The 24,924-nt window shown below is 36.6% G+C and overlaps 1 protein-coding gene across 1 annotated transcript in view; it reads left to right on the forward strand.

The window, feature by feature from the left end:
• The window catches only part of PKHD1L1 (PKHD1 like 1), a 165,327-nt gene that overhangs the window by 24,512 nt on the left and 115,891 nt on the right, over positions 1-24,924 (forward strand). The window contains exons 10-21 of the mRNA XM_081503071.1: positions 3,323-3,393; positions 4,730-4,840; positions 6,791-6,880; positions 10,218-10,486; positions 12,088-12,179; positions 15,936-16,095; positions 16,393-16,528; positions 17,292-17,435; positions 19,180-19,337; positions 20,384-20,497; positions 22,038-22,187; positions 23,740-23,864. Coding sequence (XP_081359197.1) covers positions 3,323-3,393; positions 4,730-4,840; positions 6,791-6,880; positions 10,218-10,486; positions 12,088-12,179; positions 15,936-16,095; positions 16,393-16,528; positions 17,292-17,435; positions 19,180-19,337; positions 20,384-20,497; positions 22,038-22,187; positions 23,740-23,864 — 1,620 coding nt within the window. The remainder of the gene's footprint in view (positions 1-3,322; positions 3,394-4,729; positions 4,841-6,790; positions 6,881-10,217; positions 10,487-12,087; positions 12,180-15,935; positions 16,096-16,392; positions 16,529-17,291; positions 17,436-19,179; positions 19,338-20,383; positions 20,498-22,037; positions 22,188-23,739; positions 23,865-24,924) is intronic.

Raw genomic sequence — 24,924 nt, forward strand, 5'->3', positions numbered from 1 at the left:
TTGCCATGACCGATGGAGGGTTTCAGTCACAGAACCACATCTCATCACTGTTTAACGCCCTGACCCGAGATTCTCTACCGTGGGGGGATCACCCCATTCCTGGAGCATTTGCAAGGATGTGGGGGGGCATTTCTTGGCCCTCCCAGTCACTGGAGCATGCTGCTGGCTTTTTATGGGCAGGACCATGATGTGCCAAACCTAAATTGTTCTTCCCAAAATGTCATAGCATCTCCCATTGGGAAAGTGAACCGGTTTATTGAAATCCAAATAAGTCACATCATTTAGCCATCCAATACTAATATCGTTGTAGTAGACCAATGATGAAAAATTGTTGATTTTTTTTGTCTCTGAAGAGAGACTCAGTGATTAGAAGTTTGGAAAGAGTGGCAATAGTATAATCAAAGTAAATGTTATTCCTGTTCATTGTTTATAGGCTGCAAGAGAAGGATGAGATTTGGTCCCTGCATGTATGGAAATGCAGTTGGATTGGTGAAACTAAATCCATTATCACTGTACAAATGAGCTAGGTTCTAGACACCTAAAGTCAGTATGTTTATTGCCAAGTTATAAACCTGGGCTGGACATTTTTTAAAAAAAATCAGTTATTTGAAAAATTATTTATAATAATAATAACCATAAGACTTAAACTTGAGACTTACCGTGTACCTGCCCTATTTTAAGCCATTAATGAGTATCGAAACAACCTTATGGAATGTGTACTGTTATTACCATTTTTCAGCTGAAGAAATTGATACATACTTTTTAAAAAATTGTGGGTCCCAAAGCCCAGGGACTGTAGTTTTTCTTTTTTAAAAAGTTTTTTTATTATTATTTTTTGACCATGCCTTGTGGCTTGTGGGATCTTAGTTTCCCCGACCAGGGATTGAACCCAGGCTCCAGCAGTGAAAGTGCCAAGTCCTAACCACCAGACACTTTATTATTGAATAATATATACTGCACTAAAATCATGAAGAATTTCATAATTCAAGATAAAGCCAGAGTGGGTGATATGTAAACAGTGCTAAGATTTACCTTTATGATTTACATGGGACAGTGACTTAGTCCCATGACTTAACTATGATTTTCTGTAAAGACACAGGCTACTTAAATTTAACTTGATAAGATCGGACAATAGGATTTTATTGAAATATTAGCAAAACATGTTAGAAGCAATGATATCGAGTTTTAAATGATTTTGTGAACTATATATGGTTCCTTTATGCTCTCAATGTCATTCTTCCTAAGATGAAAAAAGTGAATTCCTAGTTACGAGTCTGAATGTGAGGTGCTAATTGCCAAATTCATCATATGTCTCTCAAAGAAATAATTATCCAAAAATAGAAGGTTTGAGTGATTGAGCTTGATTGTGATTGATAGGTATACATAAGTCAATATGCAGCATTAACATACCCCCCAAATTAGAAATTTTGTACATATATAGGCAAAAATATTGCATAAAATTGTTGATTCTGTGATCTTGACGTATAATCGTTGTTTCCTTTTTAAAGCCAATGGATTTCCTTTTGTATTAGTGTCTCAGAGTTTAAGAAATTGTATTTCTATATAAAACAGTCTTATGAATTTAGGTAATTGTTAAAAATATGATACATACTACTTAAAAATCTAGTTTTAAGATGACATGGCATTTAAAAAATGTCATTTTATAATTAATAGAATCATATTTTACAAATTACTGGAGCATTCCTGAATATCAGATGAACCAGTTGGAGACTGTTGTGGCATCTATTTTGTATTACTTTTAAAAAGAAAATTTGTTGAAGTATAGTTGATTTACAGTGTTGTATGCCTTCTGTATTTCTTTTAACAGGCAACCCTCCCTCTTCTGTTATTCCAAGTTCAAACAACAGCTGTTCCAAACTGATAAGGTTTAGATGAGACTCTCTTAATTGAGAAATGCCTAGTCATTATCAATGAATTAGTGAAAATCACCTCAGTGTCATACCAAATAAATTACTTTCAAATTTTATTTCAGGAGGCAATTTCCCCACCAGCTTAAAAAGCATAGTTAATTTTTCACATATAGGATCTGACCACAGACTTTGTTGGAACTGACTTCATTTTAGATCTTTAAGAAATCAACTGCAAGGCTTATGATATAAACATTTAAAATCCAGTTTGAACTTCTTAAATAACTAATTTAGCATAACATATTTTCAGGGACTCTTTAGCTTTGCAAATGCACATTGTAATGCCTGCGGTAGATTCATAGGGAGATGACTGTTGGTTTCTACCACAAGGTTTCCATTATCCTTATAGATTCCAGTTCATTGTGCTGTAATTATGATGAATGAATTTGGAGTCTTAGATAACATTAGAATATCTTACCTTTTCTAATTATGAATTTAATTGAGGTAATTGAGAGAAAGCATTCAGTTTTAGGATCAAATTCTTTCCATTCCTAGCCCTTTAGGCTATGGAAGTCCAAGTATGTATCTATCAAAAACATGAATAGGCTCTGTGTTTATTAAGGGTGACTTAACTGTGGTGGACTGTTGTGAACTTGCTCTCAGCCTTTGTATCTCATGTCAGTTAGTGGCTAGAGAGGAGAACTGTGTAGTACCCAGGGCTCTGGACTCAAACTGCCTGGTTCAAATTCCATTTCTGCTACTGTCTTTGTGATCTTGACTAAGATAACAGTCAACTAATTTTTTTTTTTTTAATTTTTTGGCCATGCTGCATGGCATGTGGGATCTTGGTTCCCTGGCCAGGGATTGAACCCATGGCCCCTGCATTGGACGGGCAGAGTCTTAACCACTGGATTGCCACGGGAATCACTGATCTTGACTAAGAAAAAAATTCTATGAGTGTCACTTACCTCATGGGATTGATATAAGAATTAAATATCATAGTAAATTAGAAGCTTAAAACATTCTTAGCTTAAAAGATTAAAAATTTTAGCATACCTGATAAGAGTTCAATGATGTTAGTTACTCTATCACTAAATGGGTGATAAGAGCACAGAGAGCCCTAGATGGTCATCCATAGAGCCCAACTTTTATGAAGGGCAGTCCTCCTGTCTGTTTATTTTTTATGTTAATACAAATTCTTACTTTATTGAGATATAATTTGCATATAATAAAAGGTACATATTTTAAATGTGCAGTTCAGTGAGTGCTGGCAAATGTGTTTGGTGTATTTGTGGATTTAATAAACCAGGCTATAGAACATTTTTATCTTCCTCAAAAGTTCTTTCTTGGTCCTTTGTAAATTATGATATGATTTCTATCACTGAAGTAAAAGAAAATTTCCTAAAATAAAGGTCATTTTTAAAGCAATAATTTTTACTTTTTTTTTTAAACAGGAGTTTACCACAAAAAATGGCATATTTTGTTTCTTCTCTCAATAAAATTTCAATGTTTCAAACTTATGCAGGTATGTGACCTTTCTGTGTGAGGGGAAGGCAGGGGAAAAAGAAGTGTATATACTTTATTTCGTCAAATCAAATACAACAATAAATGTAATGTGTACTTTTTATTTTATGTAGTTCTAAGAAGGAAAAAACACCCAAGATAAGGAGTGCACTGGAAAGCCCTGGCATTAAGCCAGGATCCCAAAAACTACATTTCTGGTGTCAGGTTGATTGAGAAATAAACTTATCTCACTAAGAGAGACAGCAGGGAAACTTATGCATCTCAACTTGGGATGTTGATAAAGGGAGGAAGAAAAATCTCTGCTGTTAATTTAAACCCACAAACCAACACTCTCTGAGATTTATGCTCTCAGTGTGATCCAAAAGATTCCTCAAAGATATCATAATTTATTTCAATTTAAAGAGATCTCAGTGCCAGGCCTGGGGTGAGTCAGACATCAAAGATGTTCAAAAATGAAAAAATGTGTGTCTTGGAATCAGTCAAATATTATCTATCCTGGCTTTTTCTGGAAACTTATTTAATGTGAAAATGTTAGTCACTCATTCGTGTCCGACTCTTTGCAACCCCGTGGACTGTAGCCCATCAGGCTCCTCTGTCTATGGGATTTTCCAGGCAAGAATACCGGAGTGGGTTGCCTTTCCCTTCTCCAGAGGATCTTCCCGACCCAGGGATGGAACCCAGGCCTCCTGCTTTGCAGGCATATTCTTTACCATCTAGGCCACAGAAGTCTATTTTATTTAATGTGAAACTCCTATGGACAAATACATAGAACTTTGATAGAATCAACTAATAAGAGTAAATTTTAAAAAGTATCTACCATGTATCATCATTGGTCTATTTTACCAGTATACCTAAGACTCTGATATATAAAGCTACAAGCATTCCAGTCATAGTTAATGTATTAGTATGTGAGAAAAATATAAACATAAGATGTTGGTCCATAAATAGAAGAAAGGTTTCATTCTTAAAGAGCATAGAGAAGAGGCTGTTTTCTTGCCTTCCTGTTTTGTTTTGGAAGCAAACATCTATGCTCAGCCCAGGTTTTCCTTGTTCTCTGTATCCTTCTGTTACCAGTGTCTGTTTGGTACCACTTACCACTAACCCTTGGTCCCCAGGAGATGCAGGTCTGTGTGAAAGCCATGTTTATTGTCCTCTTGGCAAGACTGCATCAGAGACGAAAGAATGAAACACCTGCTTCATTCTTTTGGTAATCCAGCACCTTTGCTATGTTATGTGCTATGGCTAGGCAATTTGGAAAATTTGTAAACGACAAACATTTGCTTTTATGTGGAATATTCATGACATTTTATTTCTTGTCCTTCCCCTCCCCATGCCAGAGATTACTAGGATTTCACCTTCCCAAGGAAGCATTCAAGGCGGCACCTTGCTAACAATCAGTGGACGGTTCTTTGATCAGACAGATTTCCCAGTCCAAGTTTTAGTTGGAGGTATTTTTCATGATTTTTAAATAAAAGAATGAGTACTACCTTTAATTATTTCTATGGAAAATAGTAGTTTTGCTCAATTAATGTCTTAATTTAAGAGCTGGTATTTCCAGGTGGGCGTTTGGTCCTGGGGCTCGATGCTTTTCCCACCGCAATTTTCCAGTGAGGGCTGCTCCTCACAGCCTTATGTGACCAGGATTTGGGCTCTGAGGTCAGCACCGAAGCACTGCACAGCGGCATCATGGCTGCCATCAACAAATTGCTTGCCACGCTAAAGACACACATAACCTCTGTTTAATAGACTTTTAAATTACCTCTCTGAACTGTTACTATTTCTTAATGGGTTAGATAATTACAGGGAAATTTAAAGTGACATTTCGGGAGACTCTTCTCATCCCCTTGTTATATACTCTGCCGTGTCTGGACATCAGTAATTACAGATAGTATTGGCCTTAGAAAGAGCATTAATTGATTCACAAATGTACATTGGGCTTGAGTCTCTGGTTGTGCATCGCTTTCATATGTCTGGTCCAGATCTGCTCAAAGGTAGGGAGCTAGGCAGCTCAAATGGGAAGCTGGGAATGAATGTATAATGGGGATCTTCTCACTGAGTTAAAATGACCTTACCTACCTTGATGGACAAAGGACAGGAAGTCTGTCCAAGTACTTGGCACGTAATTTTTCTGATCGAGCCTTCTGCTCAGGTGATTTCTACTTTTAAGGAATCTGCTGATGAGCTAGCCAAAATGTGATTTCAAGAAAAGAAATTCACAGAAAGCAACCTTGTGTAGCATTCATAGGACATCTTTCCTGTCCCATGAATTCTTCCTGGCCACCTGCATAGGCCAAAAGATTTTAACATTTCATATAATATGTTATTCTGTTTTACTACCTTTTAAATATTAAAAGCAGGAACATAAACTATTTTGAATTTGTATGTTTTACATCTGACATTATGATATAGCTGATATACAAAGACTACATGTTAAGGTTTTTTTTATAGTATTTCTTCACCATTAAAGTGCACCCAGATTTGAGATTTTGAATCCTCAATAATTTCTTGAAAATGATTGGTTTTTGTATCTTTCCTTTGCTCCAATCAAAATGACTTAAGTTGGTTTAAAATATTGTTAAAATGTACTGTTTTATGGTTCAGTGATCTTGCATCCACAAAGCATTCAAATAGTGAAAGGTTGTATTGAAGTGTACATTTTCTAGGCCACCAAACAAAACTTGGCAAAGATACTTTCCCCCATTTCCCTTACTTCTGTATTCATGGATTGTTTCCATGTCAGTAAATAGTTAATGAGGGTTGATCTTTCATGAAGCTCTGTGAGGAGCACTTGGGAGTCTAAAATGTAAACTCTTACTCAAGTCTAATTGTGCTTATGTATTACGATAATCATTCTTATTTAAAACCTTGTCTGTTTTGGTTTCCATCTCTCTGTGAAATAAATTATTATAAATTTATTTAAAAATTATTATCCTTTTTGTTTTTATTTTAAAAACTTGAACAAAACCACTATTATCCTAAGAAGACTGTAATCATCTACTTTTATAAATTTTAAGCATCACTGATTTATTCAGAAACTTTTCTCCAAGGAACAAAACATATAAGGCTTCACTTTGGACCCAGATAAAATATTTTACAGTGACATCATTTTATCAAGCTTTTAACTTCGTTTCTCAGAAATTATGAAATATTCTAACTCAGATTTGTGAGATTTTGCCAGCAAAATGTTGCCTTGTGGAAGTACAACTAATGTACAACTAAAGTACAATTAGTGAGTGATAAGCTTTGATGGAGAACATGTAAAGGAAGTGAAGACCCTTCAGCTTTGCCTCTTGCTTGTGCATCTTGGTTCTAATAGAAAAAGTACTCCAAGTTAGGCTGGTGTGATTTGCATTCTGAAGCTCTGTAGTAATGGTTCTTCTGCCCTTGCTTCTCTGTAGGTCAAGCCTGTCATATTTTGAATGTCACAGAAAATAGCATATGTTGCAAGACACCCCCTAAACCTGATAGTCTCAAAACTGTATATCCAGGTAAGTCATCATTGGAGAGAAAGACCATTTCTATATTTGCATAAGAGGACTATTACTGACAGATATCTGTAGTGTCTTAGTCTGTTCAGGCTGCTATAACAAAACATCATAGACTGAGTAGCTTATAAACACCATTGACTTCTCAAGATTCTGGAAGCTAGGAATCCAAGATCATGGCACTGGCAGATTAGGTATCTGATGAGAACCTGTTCCTCATAGATGAGGTGTTTGCAGGGCTAGGGTGCTCTGTGGGGTCTCTCATAAGGGCACTAATCCCATTCATGGGGGCTCTACTCTCATGGCCTGAACACCCCCCAAAGGCCACACCTCCTAATACCATCACACTGGGCATTAGGTTTCATTAGATTTCAACATTTTAGTTTTGAGGGGACCCAAACATTCAGCCCATAACATAGTAACGAAAAATACTATTTGAGCTTTTTACAATTTGTAGTGAGAATGATAATAAATTTCTTCCTAGATTTTCTTTTCATTTCTGGATTAAGAAATATTTCTATTAAATTAGCTGAATCAAGGCTATACCAGTGGAGGTAAACCTGGCTTAAATTTCTCAGACACCCTGTGAAAGCTCTATTGATAGAGTATGAAGGTACTTTTATTTCAAATCAAATGATTGTTACTAAACATTGGTACAGGCTAATGGAAAAATTTTAAATGCTTTTTTCCTAGTTAAAAAATAAATCAGTTCAGTTCAGTCGCTCAGTCGTGTCTGACTCTTTGCGACCCCATGGATCACAGCATGCCAGGCTTCCCTGTCCATCACCAACTCCTGGAGCTTGCTCAAACTCATGTCCTTCGAGTCGGTGATGCCATCCAACCATCTCATCCTCTGTTGTCCTCTTCTTCTCCTGCCTTCAATCTTTCCCAGCATCAGGATCTTCTCCAAGGAGTCAGTTCTTCATATCAGGTGGCCAAAGTATTGGAGTTTCAGCTTCAGCATCAGTCCTTCCAATGAATATTCAGGACTGATTTCCTTTAGGATGGACTGGTTGGATCTGCTTTCAGTCTAAGGGACTCTCAAGAGTCTTCTCCAACACCACAGTACAAAAACATCAGTTCTTCTGTGCTCAGCTTTCTTTATAGTCCAACTCTCACATCTATACATGACTACTGGAAAAACCATAGTTTTGACTAGACAGACCTTTGTTGGAAAAGTAATGTCTTTGCTTATTAGTATGCTGCCTAGGTTGGTCATAGCTTTTCTCCCAAGGAGCAAGCATCTTTTAATTTCATGGCTGCAGTCACCATCTGCAGTGATTTTGGAGCGCAAAAAATAAAGTCTCTCACTGTTTCCATTGTTTTCCCCATCTATTTGCCATGAAGTGGTGGGACCAGATGCCATGATCTTAGTTTTCTGAATGTTGACTTTTAAGCCAACATTTTCACTCTCCTCTTTCGCTTTCATCAAGAGGCTCTTTAGTTCTTAAATGGCAGAGGTTAAATCCTTATCTAGAATGATTTAGGTGTGATCACAGGGAATGGGAAAAATGCAACTCCGAAGTCTTTTCAGATTTTTCACCTGTGGCCGTTGAAAGTGCAGCTGAGGGCTTTGAGGTCTGAAACTAGACCCCGTGATGCTGTGCATGTGTGCACGTGGATTTTGTATCTCATCTTGTGCACCCAGTGAAATCGGTTTATAATTGTGTCGTTGGTTGGTGTTTGAAGCCAAATAAATTCAGTTTATTAACCTTTTAAATGTCTTTGTTTTGAATGACATTTTTAAAAATGGTTTTATTTATTTATTTATGGCTGTGTTGGATCTTCATCGCTGTGCAGGCTTTTCTCTAGTTGCGGCGAGCAGGTGGTGGTGGTTTAGTCACTCAGTCATGTCCAGTTCTTTGAGACCCCATGAGCTGTAGCCCACCAGGCTCCTCTGTCCATAAGATTTTCCAGGCAAGACTACTGGAGTGGGTTGCCATTTCTTTCCACATTGCAGCTCTCTAGTGACAGTGCACAGGTTTCTCATTTTGGTGGCTTGTCTTGTTGCAGAGCACAGGATCTAGGGCCCGTAGACTTCAGTAGTTGTGGCACGTGTTCTAAGTAGTCGTGACTCCCAGGCTCTAGAGCACAGGTTCAATAGTTATGGTGCATGGGCTGTGGCTCTGCAGCATGTGGGATCATCCTGGGTCAGGGATCGAACCTGTGTCTCCTGCTTTGGCAGGTGGATTCTTTACCACTGAGCCACAAAGAAAGCTCTTGAATGATATTTTTAAAGTGACCAATTTAAGAGGAGAATTTTGATATAAATAATTGATTACTTTAAAGAAAGTTATGTATACCAGAGCTTGCTGTTGCTTAAAAAGGTTGAAGTGTTCAAGCCTTTCTCTAACCAAACTCAGGGGAAGAGTTGCAGTCATTACTTCCCAGATTCAGACACTCCAGCCAAGCCAAAGCTGCTGGAGGAAGGCCTGTACTTGATTGTTGTTGTATTTTAAGGAAGAAAAATAAAAAAAAAATGAGATGGCTCCATTATAACTAGGAAAAAAATAACACCAGCAAGTGTTGTTGTTGTTCAGTCACTAAGTCGTGTCTGACTCTTTGTGACCCCATGAACTGCAGCAGGCCAGACTTTCCTGTCCTTCACTATCTCCCTGAGTTTGCTCAAACTCATGTCCATTGAGTCAGTGATGCCATCCAACTATCTCATCCTCTGTCGTTCCCTTCTCCTCTTGCCCTCAATCTGGCAAGTGTAAGCTTACTTTAATTGAGAATGTTCTCTCTCTGATTCTGTCCAAGAAGGAGATGAAATCCTAGAGCACAAAGTAATGTTAAAAAGAAAAGTATTAACAGAAACCTAAGGCCAACAGTGTGTGTTCGTTGAGCTGTTAAATGAATAACTTTTATTAGAGATAATAGTCAGGGTGAATGTTTTGTAATTAAATAGTCTGAATCTTGAAGTTTTGAGTCTTGATTACATAAAGCAACATCAGTCTTATCAAAAGTAATACTTATATTATTACTATCTTATGTAAGGCATTCACTGAGTACCAGGTACTTTGCATATATATATGTGTGTGTGTGTATGTGTATAATATCTAATCCTCTTAGCAGCCACACAAGTCATAATATTATACTCATTTTACATAATGTAGAATCAGAGGTTTAGATGTATGAAATAATAAATAAATTGTAGACTGTCTTAATAGCACTCTATCCTCTGGGTACAGATACACGTAGAGATATATGTAATTGTTTTGTTTATACATATACTCTAACAATGTGAATAGAAAGAGAATGTCTATAAGCACTACCCAAGTAAAAGTTATTGAGATACTGCATCAAAATTCTGATGAAAACCTTCTTTTATTATGTTCAGGAGGGAGAGGCCTAAAGCTTGAGGTGTGGAATAATAGCCGACCAGTACATCTTGAAGAGATACTCGAATACAGTGAAAAAACTCCAGGCTACATGGGTGCCAGTTGGATAGATTCAGCTTCCTATGTTTGGCCCATGGAACAGGACACATTTGTTGCACGCTTCAGTGGATTTTTGGTGGCTCCAGAATCTGATGTTTATAGATTCTACATCAAAGGTGATGACCGTTATGCTATTTATTTCAGCCAGACTGGACTTCCGGAAGATAAGGTAGGGAAGCCACAGCATATCACGTGATATTATAGAAACAATATGATAACTTTTATATGTGTCCCATTTATTCAACACTAAAACCAATGAATATACTAGAGAATCTATGTGGTGGGTACTTGACTAATTTAACACATGTGATATGAACCATAAAGTCATTATGGAAAACCTGTTGTCTAAAAGAAAATGTTTTTCCCATACCTAAATTTTCCCTCACTAAGAAAAAATATATACATTTTTTTTTAAATTAAAGATTATTTTTATTATGAAAGAGTTATAATAACCCATAGGAAATTTGGAGAAGAGTACACGTATTTCACTGTTCTACTAAATCTGTTTCACTATTACTTGATTGTGAGATTAAAGTCTTTTATCTCCTTTTGTCTATATTTTGTTTTTTACATAAGTAGGATCAGGCAACCAAATTTATAATCACTTTTTTCATGTATTAGTCTTTTCACATATTATTAAATAGCTTTTATGATGCAATGTTTGATGACTAAATAGTATGTTATTGCATGAGTTACTAAACTTAAGTAACTTTCCTCATGCTGATATGTTTTTAACTTCTGATATTTTATGATCACAAATAATACTCTGTTGAATATTTGTGCTCATTACATTATTACATGTTTTATGTTATTTCTTTAGGAAGTGAAAGTGAAAGTTGCTCAGTCGTGTCCGACTCTTTGCGACCCCATGGACTGTCCATGGAATTCTCCAGGCTAGAATACTGGAGTGGGTAGCCTTTCCCTTCTCCAGGGAATCTTCCCAACCCAGGGATTGAACCCACACTGCAGGCAGATTCTTTACCAGCTGAGCCACAAGGGAAGCCCAAGAGTACTGGAGTGGGTAGCCTAGCCCTTCTCCAGAGGATCTTTCCGACCCAGGAATCGAACCAGGGTCTCCTGCATTGCAGGCAGATTCTTTACCAACTGAGCTCTGAGGGAAGAACCATTTCACAAATGTGAAACTAATAGATCAAATCAAAATGACTCACTACGTATATGGCAAGGTTGTCTCACAGACTGGATGAACAGGTTTAAATGCCTGCCTGTAACACATGAATTCCAATTTTGCAGTAGTTTTTCAGCATGTTTCTTTTAAAGACAGTGTAGTCATTTCTGTTGGGAAGCCTAAAGTCTTCTCTTTATAGAGTGCAGACCCATTTAGTGATCTTTGGCGTCTTTCATATCTCCTTTTAATGGTCGCATTTGGATTAAGTCACTCAAAGTTTCCTGCAGAAAAAAAGAATATTTTATTTAACAATAAGCAACCTTCCTCCCAGTATGGGTCTTTAACTTTTCCATTTGCAGTTCTAACTGTGGAAAAACTATGATCCGTGTGTGTTCATGGAATAGTGCGGTTGATGTTCATTAAGGTTGGCAGGAGTGAAGTGAGCTTTGATAAGTTTTTAAGATCCGTTTCATCATGAATAATATATTAGGAGAAAAATGTGAAGTATTTTCATGTTTTTCTGTTCATAAAAGGTCTAAGACTGAGAGACATAATAAATGATAAATAAATGCTGAAAATTATTAATAAGTTCTTCTCTCTCTCTCTCTCTCTGCCCCCCCCCTTCTCTGTCTTTTTGGGATAAGGTGAAGATGGCCTATCATTCTTCCAATGCCAACAATTATTTTTCCAGCCCAACACAGAGATCAGATGATATTCATCTTCAAAAAGGAAAAGAGTAAGATTTTTTCTTTTCTTTAAACTATTGTGTGATATTTAAAAAACATAAGTTTATATATAAAAATATATAAATAATATATATTAAAAAAATATATAAAAATATTTGTTTCATTGGTGGAAGTGATGCTAATTTATTGGTTTAATTTGCAATTGGCCATTCCCCATAATTTTGTTACATTTTGTTCCTATATTCTCAAGAATACTGGCATTCAGCTAACTAGGGAAATTTGAAATCTAAATTATTCCTGTTATAGAAATTATAATTTTGTGAAATTTACTTAATCTTGCTTCAGTTTCTTGCTAGGACCTTTCAGTCAATCCAGCCATCAACTTCTCTGCTCTTATTTTCTCTGTTGCTGGAGAAAAACCACAAAACCACATTGACTGGTGTCACAGTTAATATATATTTAATATTCTCATGATTTATTTCAGACCCTGGGCCAAGTACTGGAAATTTAATACTAAAGATATTAAAACATACTCCCTGCCCTTAAGTGATACATTTTTTAGTGCTGAAAGGTCCAATTTCAGAGAGGAAAATGAAGATATTATTCAAATAGCTAATAATCTCATTCAAAAAGCTCTTCAGGATTCCTAGAAAACAGGGAGGTAAAAAATGTGATATATGCAAAATAGCTGTTACATGGAGAACATCAAGAGGTTCATGTAAATTACCTTCCATTTACCATTTGTATTTGTTAGGTTTTGCTGCATAAGAAACCATTCCCCCAGATTTAGTAGCTTGAAGCAACCCAATTTTGTGATTAGATCTAGGTAGTTCTTTTGATCCTGGCTATGTTAGTTGGTGATTAATGGTGCAGGATCACCTTGTTCACATATCTGGAGTCTCAGCTGGCCTGGTAGGGACTGAGGTATCTGGGATATCTCAAGCCACAAGGTCTCTCATGACAGGCTGTTGCAGTGTCCCGGTAGTCAAGAGGGCAATTCCTAATGCACAGGGGCTTTTTAAACTCTGCTTATGTCACATTTGCTAATATGTCAGTGACTAAAGCAAAAGACCAGGCTTAGGTTCAGTGGGTGAAGAAACAGACTTCACTCCTTTTTTTTTTTTTAATTTATTTTTGGCTGTGCTGGGTCCTTGTTGTTGCGCTCGGGCTTTCTCTAGTTGCAGCAGACAGGGGTTCTCTTTGTCACGGTGCGCAGGCTTCTCGTTGAGTGGCTTCTCTTGTTGCAGAGCTCTAGACACACAGGCTTCAGTAGTTGAAGCTCTCAGGCTCTATAGAGTATGGCATTGGTAGTTGTGGCACATGGGCTTAGCTGCCCTGGGGTATGTGGGATGTTCCAGGACCAGGGATCAAACCTGTGTCCTCTGCTTTGGCAGGTGGATTCTAAACCACTGGACCACCAGGGACATCCTGGGCTTCACTTCCTGGTGGGAGGAGTTTTGTTTTTCATTCTACCACATCACCCTTCCAGATATTGATTAGATTATGCTCATAGGCAGCATCATGGAGTTGGTCAGAGAGGGTTGGGATCAATGGTACCTGAGAGAAACTACACTTAATGTTCTCACTGAAGTCTTAGGAATAATAAGCATTCCATTCTTTTTCTCTTCCCCCTTCTACTATCACTGCTTTATATACTTATGCCTTTTCTTTTTTTAACCAGATCACCAGGCCAATTCAGAGTAAATGGAGTACCTTGTTAATTCCTATTGCTATTAAGTGTCAATACACCTTCAGGCTTTGCTTTGACCTTGGAAAATGAGTTCAATTTACCTGCTTAACAAAAGCACAGAGCTTGCATGAAGGTGGTTTGTAATACATCTGCCGCCTGGTTATCTGTGCTTCTGTAAACTAGCTTGGAATTTACACATCGGCAGGAATAATGATGGCTGTGAGTTCTGAAATTGAGGCCACATGGCTGGTTTGTTGCACAGTGGTCCCTGGGACCTTTTCAAAGATAACTTGTCTTGCCAGTTCATTTTACTCAAATAATACAGCCTATCTCTACGTGCATATCTCTTGGGTCACCCCCCTTTCTACTTGAATCCTACCTCAGTTACTAACTTTTAAATAATTTTTCAGTCTTTAAAATTCTTAGTTTCTGTAATTCATATGAACAAACAGAATAATATATGTATTTATAGGATTTTGTGACAAATAGAGTAATGTCTGTGAAGTGCTAACATGTAGAAAGTGCCTTAAAATATATTTAAGCTGCCAATAAGGATACAGAATTTAATGGTTCTTCTCCAAGTCTGGACTTCCCTTGTGGCTCAGCTGGTAAAGAATCCACCCACAAAACAGGAGACCTGAGTTCAGTCCCTGGGTTGGGAAGATCCCCTGGAGAAGGAAAAGGCTACCCACTCCAGTATTCTGGCCTGGAGAATTCCATGGACTGTATAGTCCATGTGGTTGCAAAGAGTAGGACATGACTGAGTGACTTTCACTTCACTTCACTTCTCCAAGTCCTGCTCCCTAATTAGTATTGCCCACTTGATTTGGCAGAGATGGCAAACAGGTTCTCAGGGCAGCTGAAAGCCTGACATAATCCTCCAGTATCAGTCCTGTGGTGGAAATGACCCAGAGCCCCATCTCCTTGCCGGATGGGGCAATAAATGCACTTCATTGAACCGTGGACACTTCATCTCCATATACAAGAGTATCTGCTGAATGATTTGAGGCCATTTAAAGGAATTCCTAGCTGGCCTCTTCAAAGATGGGAGCAACGGTGTCACTGATAGAGACTTAGGTAGGAAAGATCCCCTGGAGGAAAAAATGGCAACCCACTCCAGGATTCTTGCCTGGGAAGTCTCATGGACAGAGGAGCCTGGTGGGCTACAGTCCATGGGGTCCCAAAGAGCCGGGCACAACTGAGCGACTGAGCACACACACAGTAGGTAGCTTTGCACTCACCTGTAACAACCGGTGGGTGAAGAGCTAATTCTGAATAGGCAATTGGATGATGGGCAGGGGACCTCGGGGATCAAGAATCCAGATTTAAGGTGTGAATCTCATCCAGCTTGTTGGAGGGCCGTCATCAGTCTCATCAGTAAAAGTTTCCTGAGGCAGTGTTTTATTTCCCAAGTTACAAGTGGAGACAATATTTAAGGAACTTAGGGTAAGAATTTCATCCCTGACATGTACAATCACTCAGATACAAAATATATGGTATGTGTGAGCCTACCTGACATTTTCCTATACACGTTACAGTACTTTAACCTCTTTGTGTCGTCTGTCTTTTATGTCAGGAAGTTTGTTATAACCTACAACGTAATTGTTTTCAGCCCCTTCAGGATAGAGGGTAGTATCTCTTTCAATAAATATTTATTGACAAAACTGAGTGAGGTAGTCATTTTCTTTTCTCTAATGCAGATATCTTACACAACTCATTTTCTTTTAGCAAACTGCTGTGAAATATTTTGATAGTTACAATCAGGGATGCGTGTGTGCGTGTGTGCTAGTCGCTTCAAGTCGTATCTGACTCTTTGCGACCCTCTGGACTGTAGCCCACCAGGCTCCTCTGTCCTTGGAATTCTCCAGGCGAGAATACTGGAGTGGATTGTCATGCCCTCCTCTAGGGGATCTTCCCGACCCAGGGATCAAACTCCCGTCTCTTACATTTCCTGCATTGGCCAGCAGGTTCTTTACCACTAGCGCCACCTGGGGACAATATAAATCATTTATCAGGCAGGTATTTTATATCGTGGAAATTTTATTCATTGAAAGCAAAATTCATGATTAAGTGCTCTGGAGAAAAAGTTCCAATCTTTAGTTATTCTATTTTCCAGATATTACATTGAAATCTTGCTGCAGGAGTACAGACGAAGTGCTTTTGTGGATGTTGGACTATACCAGTATAAAAGTGTCTATACTGAACAACAAACAGGAGATGCAGTGAATGAAGAACAAGTCATCAAATCCCAGTCAGCAATTGTCCAGGAAGTACAGGTTGGCCGTGATTATAGATTCACCTTAGAGAAAGCAAATGTTCAAAGATAGAACTCTATTTGGCTATTAACTGTACTAAGCAAGGTACTATTTGAGGGGGAAGCAGTCATGGAAAATTATTAAATTGTGCCTTGGAATATCTGTAATTATAAAGAGCCTATTATTTGATGACTTACACTTTAAAATAGTTTATTGTTTACAATAAACTATAGAGGCATTCAGTAGCTGATTTATGATGCTTTTAAAAATGTATTTTTCCACATAGTAAATATATGCTTTTTTAAAATTGGGGAATAGGTTATAACATTGGAAAACTGGGAAGCATCTCATGCAACTAATGAAGTGCAGAAGGTCGTGGTAACCAGCCCATGTGTGGAAGCTAATTTATGCTCACTTTACCAGTATAGATTGATCTATAACATGGAAAAAACTGGTAAGTTGTAAAAAATAAGAGAGACTCTATTTCTCTTTATGTATAGACATTATTTTAAAAAGGTATTTGCTCTAGTCAAATTCTACTATCTGGAAAATACAGTTTTAATAGTATGCTAGGTAAGGAAGCAAAAAAAATATTATGAAGAAAACGCCTCAGACTGGGATAGAAAATGGCATCAATAAAAACAACTTTCAGGTATATACTGTCATTTTCTTCTATAAGGATCATGATAAATACATATTTAAACACACAAAAACATACCTGCAACTCACAGGTATAAGTTAATAGGATTAAATGTATCATTACAGACAGGTAATCATTTCTTTAAATTTCTCAAATTAAGCAATAGACCTATGAGACACTAGTTTATCTGTTACTAAAGATATTGTATTTCTTATTTTATAATAAATCCAGAAAAATAATTTTTGCTACTTCTATCATTTCAATAAATAAATATTGATAAATACTTACTGTTTGCCACATGGGATGCTTATTACCATGGGAATATTAAAACAATAAAATATGAGCCCTGTCCTCAATAGATCACAATCCAATTAAGTAGTCAATAATATGGAATTTGAATATTTCAGAACATAACTTCATTAAGTAATAACTTATGGTACAGACTGTAGGTACTTTAAAAAATTCAAATATGAGACATCACTGCTGGCAATGGTAGTGCAGAGATTGCAACCCATTTTTTTTCTGATTAAAGTTCCTGATCATTTGACCTTTTAATTTTGTTTTATTTCGTACAAAGTCTGGCTACCTGCTGATGCTTCTGAGTTCATACTGCAGTCAGCCTTAAATGACCTCTGGTCTATAAAACCGGACACAGTGCAAGTAATAAGAACACAAGACCCCCAAAGCTATGTTTACCGGATAACCTTTATATCAACTAGAGGTAAGCATGTATTTCATTTTGAAGCTCTATAATGTTTTTTCTAGGAAACAAATTTGCATCCTGTGTACCTCCACTGAAAAAGGTAAAAGCACCATAAAATGAGAGGAAAAAGGAAGTGGATTCATAGTGTTGATCAACTTCAGGAGAAACAGAAATTAAATGGCTAATTTTTTATATTGTAATTTAAATTTTAGTTGTATTTAAAGGAGTGTACAGCTCCAAATGCATGATAAATACACTACACTATAAACTACAAATACACTATTAGTATTAGTCTACTTTATATTTAGCAAAAATTAGTGAAGAAATTTAATTCTGGAAATGAAATTTAAGTAAATCAGTATTTCTCAGGAGACACTTAGTCTGGCCAGATCTTACTCATTGAAAGGATTCTGTGGTCAAACCCACGTAGGAAACACTGCATACCACACCTTCTCCTTGAAGATTTATAGAACCCATTAAAATATTAAAATCCCCAAGGAATGCTGCAGTGAGCAATAAAAACAACAAAGCAATAAAAACAAAAACAAAAAAGCAGTGCACCTGTATTTAATATAGCATTTTCCAAAATTACTTGATCTCTTTACCCTTTCAAGTAATAGCTATTAGCTTCCAATTACATTTTGAAGTCTTAAAGCCAAATTTAGCAACCAATTTGGTGTCTCAGACAGTAAAGAGCCTGCCTGCAATGGAGGAGACCTGGGTTTGATCCCTGGGTCAGGAAGATCCCCTCGAGAAGGAAATGGCAACCCATTCTAGTATTCTTGCCTGGAAAATTCCATGGATAGAGGAGCCTGGAGGGCTACAGTCCATGGTATTACAAGGAGTTGGACACGACTGAGCAACTAACACTTTCTTTCTTTCTTTGGGTATTTGGGATTTCTGGCTCATGTAATAGATCCCTGAAGAAATTGCTTTTTTTGAAGCAATCACTATTTTCTAATTGATGTAAGTAAAATGTTACTTCAATGTTTATGTCTCATTGTATGAAATTGTTAATTTCATTGCTGAGTAGAGAAGTTTGTTTAACATGAAGTTCTAAAAATTTCCCATAGCTTATCCTGTCAAATGCTATATAAATAAAGATATTGTTATCTTTGTTCTCTCAGAAACATGTTTTTAGATCTAAGAGAAATTTTAAAGGTTCAGCAGAAACCTTAACAAATATGGTACTGAAAGCATAACTGGGCAAATTCTAGGACTTTACTCAACAGAGAAAGTCAATAGGATTCCATTGTTAAAGCATCTTCCTGGTGAAGGGAAACATCTGAGGACAAAGCCTGATTTTTCTCAAAGTGAGATGGTATAAACAAGCCTCACAGGCATGAGACTGTTTCCTGTGATTCACCTTTGTACTCTATTCATATCTGAGGAAAAGAGCAGTTCCCAGCCTAGCCCTTTACACTATGATGATGGTACTGGAGCAAAAATAAAAGGATTTTTGGAATATTCTATTGCCCATTGATTTTTACCTCTTGATTCCAACTTCTGTTTATCTTTCAAAACGTCCTTTTACACTATAAAAACAGAACCTTAATATATATAGCCCTTTATCTGCTATTTTGCTATTTATACTATGGCTAAATCTCAGATTCGAGGATCTGCATCTTCTCTGTTCATCATTTTTGTGTGTGTGTGATAATACAATTCCAAATAAAACCAGTTTTGTTAAGTCTGAGTTTCTTTTATGGCTATATTGGTACTTAATTGACTGCCTCAAATTCTGTTTGGTACTTCATTGCAGGAGACTTTGATCTGCTCAGTTATGAAGTATTTGAAGGGAACAATGTCACGCTGGCTGTTACCGAACAAACTAAAGGAAAACCCAGTTTGGACACCTTCACACTCAACTGGGATGGGATCACTTCTAGGCCTCTGACGCCGCAGTCATCAGCAGCTGAAGTATGCTGTGTTCACTTTTCAAACAGAAAGCTACTTAAACATCAGCCTTCTACAAAAACACATTTTAAGGAGTAGTGATACATCTCCTACTTGGCATGGTGGGTTAGAGTCAACTCATAGTGAGCAGAGAAGTGGGAGATACCACAGTGACAGAGGGAATGAACGGGGAGTTCTTAGGTCTGTGCCAGCAGGATCCAGGTATCTGTATATGGGGCATCTGCTCATAAGGAATGTTTGCTTGTGAGTTACTGCAGTTCCACAACCTCCTGTACAATGAGTGTGAGTTAATATTTGTTTGGTGACTAAAGGTCATACACTATTTCAAGTCTTTAATTCTAAATATGTATGCTTTGCCAGAGAAATATGGTGTGGAAATTATAGACCTCATGAATGTGTGCCAATTCTAGTATTATCCAGATTGTTTCTTAAATAATAAAGGATTACAGAATCTGTATTTCTTCTTTTGAGAATCAGAATGCATTGGAGTATATATATATATTTTCCAGTTAATTTTGTTGGGAAAGGTATTCATCTGGAACTGTCTAATTAGGGGCTAATTCATTTAGTTTTGCCTCATTGATGCTTTTAAAAAACCACTAAACAAATATGCCTACAGTATGTAATAACTAAATAAGCTAAGGTCAGCCAGTTGGATGTAACTATTGACATTCTAAAATAAAAATCTTTTTTTTCTTAATTAAAAACAACTTTTTGGCCATGCCAAGCATCTCATGGGATCTTAGTTCCCCGACCAGAGCTCAAACTCAGGCCCTTGTTGGTAAAAGTGCTGAGTCCTAACTGCTGGACCATCAGGGAATTCCCTAAAATAAAAATCTTGAAAAGTCATTATACTGAAATTATCATATATAAACTTAAAAATTATTTAGGAAATGACTTCATAATTATGGCTAACATGGGAATTATCTTATGAAATTATTCCTTTAAAACTAATTAGTAGAATTAATAGTAAAATTACTAATGTTCTAACCCTTCATAAAGAAATTACTAAAGCTTTAGTTATTATTTATTAATTATCGTTAATTTAGTTTCAGGCAGCAGTGGAAGAAATGGTTAGCAGTAAGTGTCCACCACAAATTGCAAATTTTGAAGAAGGATTTGTTGTGAAATACTTCAGAGATTATGAAACTGACTTTAACCTGGTATGGAATTTTTAATTAACCTCAAAATGCACAAGATAAGAATTCATATAAATGTTTGGAATTTTGTCATTTTCTGGATTAGCGTTAATTCCTTTATCATTTAAAGTCAAGTTGCAAATATAATTTTGTTATATGTCTATTGATAAGGTTTATCATCTTCCTGCATTATAAAATGATTCATTTGTAAAAGCAGTATTTCTACCACATATGAATTTTCTTAATCAAGAGAAAGTAGGCAAGATGGGTAAATGTGAGATCTGTAGGGTTTTTTGCTTGCTTTCTTAGATACAGAGTATATTCTTTTTCCCCATGGCTTCAGAGAATATAATTTGTAGTAGAGCATTATATAGTGAAGTGCTTCATTGCTTTTTGAGATCACCCTCTGGTCAGTTAGTATGAGGCCTAGTCAGTATTTATTTCTTGGTGAAATACAAAGATTTTTCTTTGATTTATAGTAAAGAAAATTTAAAATATACTTATCTTCCTAATTCTTATTTTGAAGACTCAAGGAAGCCAGATAGTCACCATTTCCAAGTGAATACGTTAGGAATAAGAAATATTTAAGCAAGTTATTCAATTCAAATCAGTACTCCAGAAATAAATGAGTCCTTTTAAATATATATATATAAATATTATATATATAAATATATGTAAAAAATATATATATAAAATATACATGTAAGAATATATATATATAATGTATCACATCATGCTTTATGCAAACAGATATATTAGTGAAAAGGGAAAATCATTTAATGGTCTATGTTTTCAACTTGATTTAATAAATATACATGTATTCAGGTTCTTCTGTCCTGAATGTGATACTTGAGCAGACAAGGAAACTGAACAAGTAATTTACATTATACTTCTTTCCTACTTCATCTGCAGTCATCACCATAACACACATTCTTGACTCTTGTTACCTTGACTCTTTGAGTTTCCCAACACCACTCTCTCATATTCCCACTTCTCTGCATATATTTTAACCCTCCCTCTGATGCTCCTTAGTTCCCTTTTCCTTTTAAATAGCAATCCATTTGTCTCTTCCCCTGAGTCATCTTTTTTTATACTATTATGTGAATTAGATGCCTCCTTTCAGGCTTAGTTTTATAATTCTTTGTTCCTTTGTCCCAAACTGGTAGGCTTCTGTGTGTACGGATAGGGTTCTTTGCTCCTTGAACCCTGAAGATTAAATAAAAAACAAGCAAATGAACAAATAAGCAAATACCTGGCACAGAATGAACACTAAAAATCATTTGTGAGAGAAGTGAATAAACATCCTTAAGGAGTTCATAATATAAAGGAAAATATAGGACTTAGGAAATAGTCAAATACAGGTACAGGATTATATGATTATGGATCTAAGTGAATGATGTAGAACGCGAGCCTTAGACTTCCAAAGAGAGAAAACATTTCAAGTTAAAGCAGTTTGGGAAACAGTGGGATCTGAGTTGGAACTTGAATGACTTAGGTGAAGATGCTGGGGAATAAACCAGAAAAATAAATCATGTTTTCATTTGAAATATTATTATTTCTGTAGGAACATATTAATAGAGGGCAGAAGACAGCTGAAACGGATGCTTACTGTGGTCGTTATTCCCTGAAAAACCCAACTGTTCTTTTTGACTCAGCAGATGTTAAACCAAACAGACTACCATATGGAGACATTTTATTATTTCCTTATAATCAGGTAAGCTCAACAACATGATATGCTAATTGAATTTGTGAAATACCTTGGTAATAAAATTTCATGAAATTTTGAGACAAGGAAAATTGCTTGTCATGTGAAATCTCATCACCTTGGCCTCGCCCCATGCTTCACATTCTGCATGCTTACCATTTCCTCTTCTGCTGATTCTCAAATAAAGAAATTTGGAGGCACAGACGTAAAGAACAGACTTGCGGACACTGGGAGAACGAGAGGGTGGGCTGCTTTGAGAGAATAGCATTGGACCATATACACTACCATATGTAAAATAGACAGCCGGTGGGAGTTTGATGTATGACGGAGGGAACCCAAAGCTGGTGCTCTGTGACAACCTGGAGGGGATGGGGTGGGCAGGGAGGTGGGAAGAGGTTCAGGAGGGAGGAGTCACGTGCATGCCTGTGGCTGATTCATGTCGATGTATGGCAGAGGCCACCACAATGTTTCAAAGTAATTATCCTCCAACTAAAATAAATAAATACATTTAAAAAAATATGTAGTGCCACACACATGTATTCTGCTTTATCTTATAATTTTGGAAAAAATTATGTGCACATGAGTTTAAATAGTAAAGCAATTAAAAATATATAATCTCAATATTTCTCATTAATTAAGGAGAAACAAAAATGGATACACATCAGAGTGATTCTGGGTATCCACTCAGGAAAAAGTGAAGGAAAATCACAGAGGAAATGCCAGTTTTAGGATAAGTATTACACACATCTAAGCCTAGAGATCATAGATTTACCCTATTTTTAAAAAAAATTTTCCAGTTGCTGTAACACATGTTCTAAAGTTCTAAATTCTAGATATATCTGGCATTCTTAAGGAGTTATGGACAATTAAAATTAGCATTTAATGAGTTTTGTATGGTAACAGGGCTTCCCAGTTGGCGCTAGTGGTAAAGAATCCACCTGCCAATGCAGGAGACACAGGAGACACGGGTTTGATCCCAGGGTTAGGAATAGCCCTGGGGAGGGTATGGCAACCGACTCCAGTGTTCTTGCCTGGAGAAGCCCATGGACAGAGGAGCCTGGCAAGCTATAGTCCATAGGGTCGCAGAGTTGGACACGACTGAAGCTACTTAGCACTCATGATAGTAACATGTTCATCTGTAAATGCTCAGCTGCATGCACATCCTAGTTAATTTACCTGAATGCTTCTGTCTTCTTTATGTGTGTAAAGGGCTTTTAAACTCACTGAAGTGTTCAGAGTTGACCTTCATCCTTACACAGCTCTATGACTAGAGACAGTGAATTATTTCCTTTTCTTAAGAAAATAATATCTAAGAAAACAATAAAAGAATTAATCACTCATTGTGAGGTCACATCAACTCCACTTCCTCTTCTATAAAATGTTCCCAATTCTTCTGCATCTGATTGTCTAAAGGTAATCATTCCTTCCTCTATGTTCTGATATATTTTGTATTAAAAAAGCTCAGTAGACATTTATTGGATTGTATTGAATTAATTTGAATTTCTAAAAAAAAACTTAATAGTATGATACTTTTACTAATTTTATTATATTTTCTATGTAGTTATGTTTAGCATACAAGGGATTCCTGGCAAATTATATTGGTCTAAAATTTCAATACCAAGACACAAGCAAGATTACTAGAAGCACTGATACACAATTTACATTCAAGTTTGCATATGGAAACAAGTAAGTTACACTGTAAATTTGAAAAATTTATACTATAGTATGGAAACTATGAATATAAATTCATTTCTTGTTTGTTTGTTTTTGAGAAATCTTGTGCACCATGGGTCTAACCACGATTTTTCTGCCTTCTACATAAGTTTCCTAACAGAAGTAGTTGTGCCAAAAATAAATCTGTAGATTATGAAAATAAAAATTGTTTGTTTCATCATCCATGACCATTTAAAAGACAAAACAATGGTAAACTTTAGAACTTAAATTATATATTATTAAATCTAATAGTATTTCTAATTAGTAAAGGAAGGTAGAGACTGCTTTTTCACAGTATTATCATTAGACTGATCACTGAAAAAAAAGTGAATGTGTGAATGGAGAAAATAAAATATTTTGATGGACATACCAAAGGGAGAAAAGAAAGCATTAGTGGCTCAGTCCTCAGTCGTGTCCAACTTTTTGCAGCCCCATAGACTGTAGCACACAGTCTTAAACTCTGGACCACCACGGAATTCCTGAAAAGGGGGTCTTGATGGAGGACTTGGCTGCTGGATGAGGAAACTGCTCCTCAGCCCTGCCATTTCAGGCTTCCTGCTTTCTTGATCGTCCCAACACTGTTTTCAAAATGTAGGGATCAGCTTTTATTCCTTACTTTCAGAAATGTGTAAACTCCAAAACACATAGAAATATATTGGACTATAAGGGGAATTCTATTTGTTAAAGGTTTAAGAAACTTTTTAGATGGATCGCCCATGAATGGGAGGGAAGGGGTGATGTAAGGAGAAAACCAGAGCTGCCTGTTGGTGCTCCCTGAATTCCATTAGGAGAAAACAAGATGCGCCCACTGGCCTGGTGACAGGAGCAGTGACGGGATAGGACCAGACAGGTGAGTGGGAGCAGAGGGAGCCAGTCAGGATTGTGGACTTGGATGCAGTATCTATTGATACACTGCACTTCTGTGCCCCAGCCCAGCTTTTGTTGTTGTTGTTGTTATATCTTATATATTTAGTTAAAAATATATTTAACATTCACAATATTGTGCCAATGTAAATATCTATGATGAGCTCCT

Source organism: Giraffa tippelskirchi, chromosome 6, assembly GCF_054371585.1.
Source record: "Giraffa tippelskirchi isolate mGirTip1 chromosome 6, T2T-mGirTip1v1.2.pri, whole genome shotgun sequence".
NCBI classification, from domain to species: domain Eukaryota; kingdom Metazoa; phylum Chordata; class Mammalia; order Artiodactyla; family Giraffidae; genus Giraffa; species Giraffa tippelskirchi.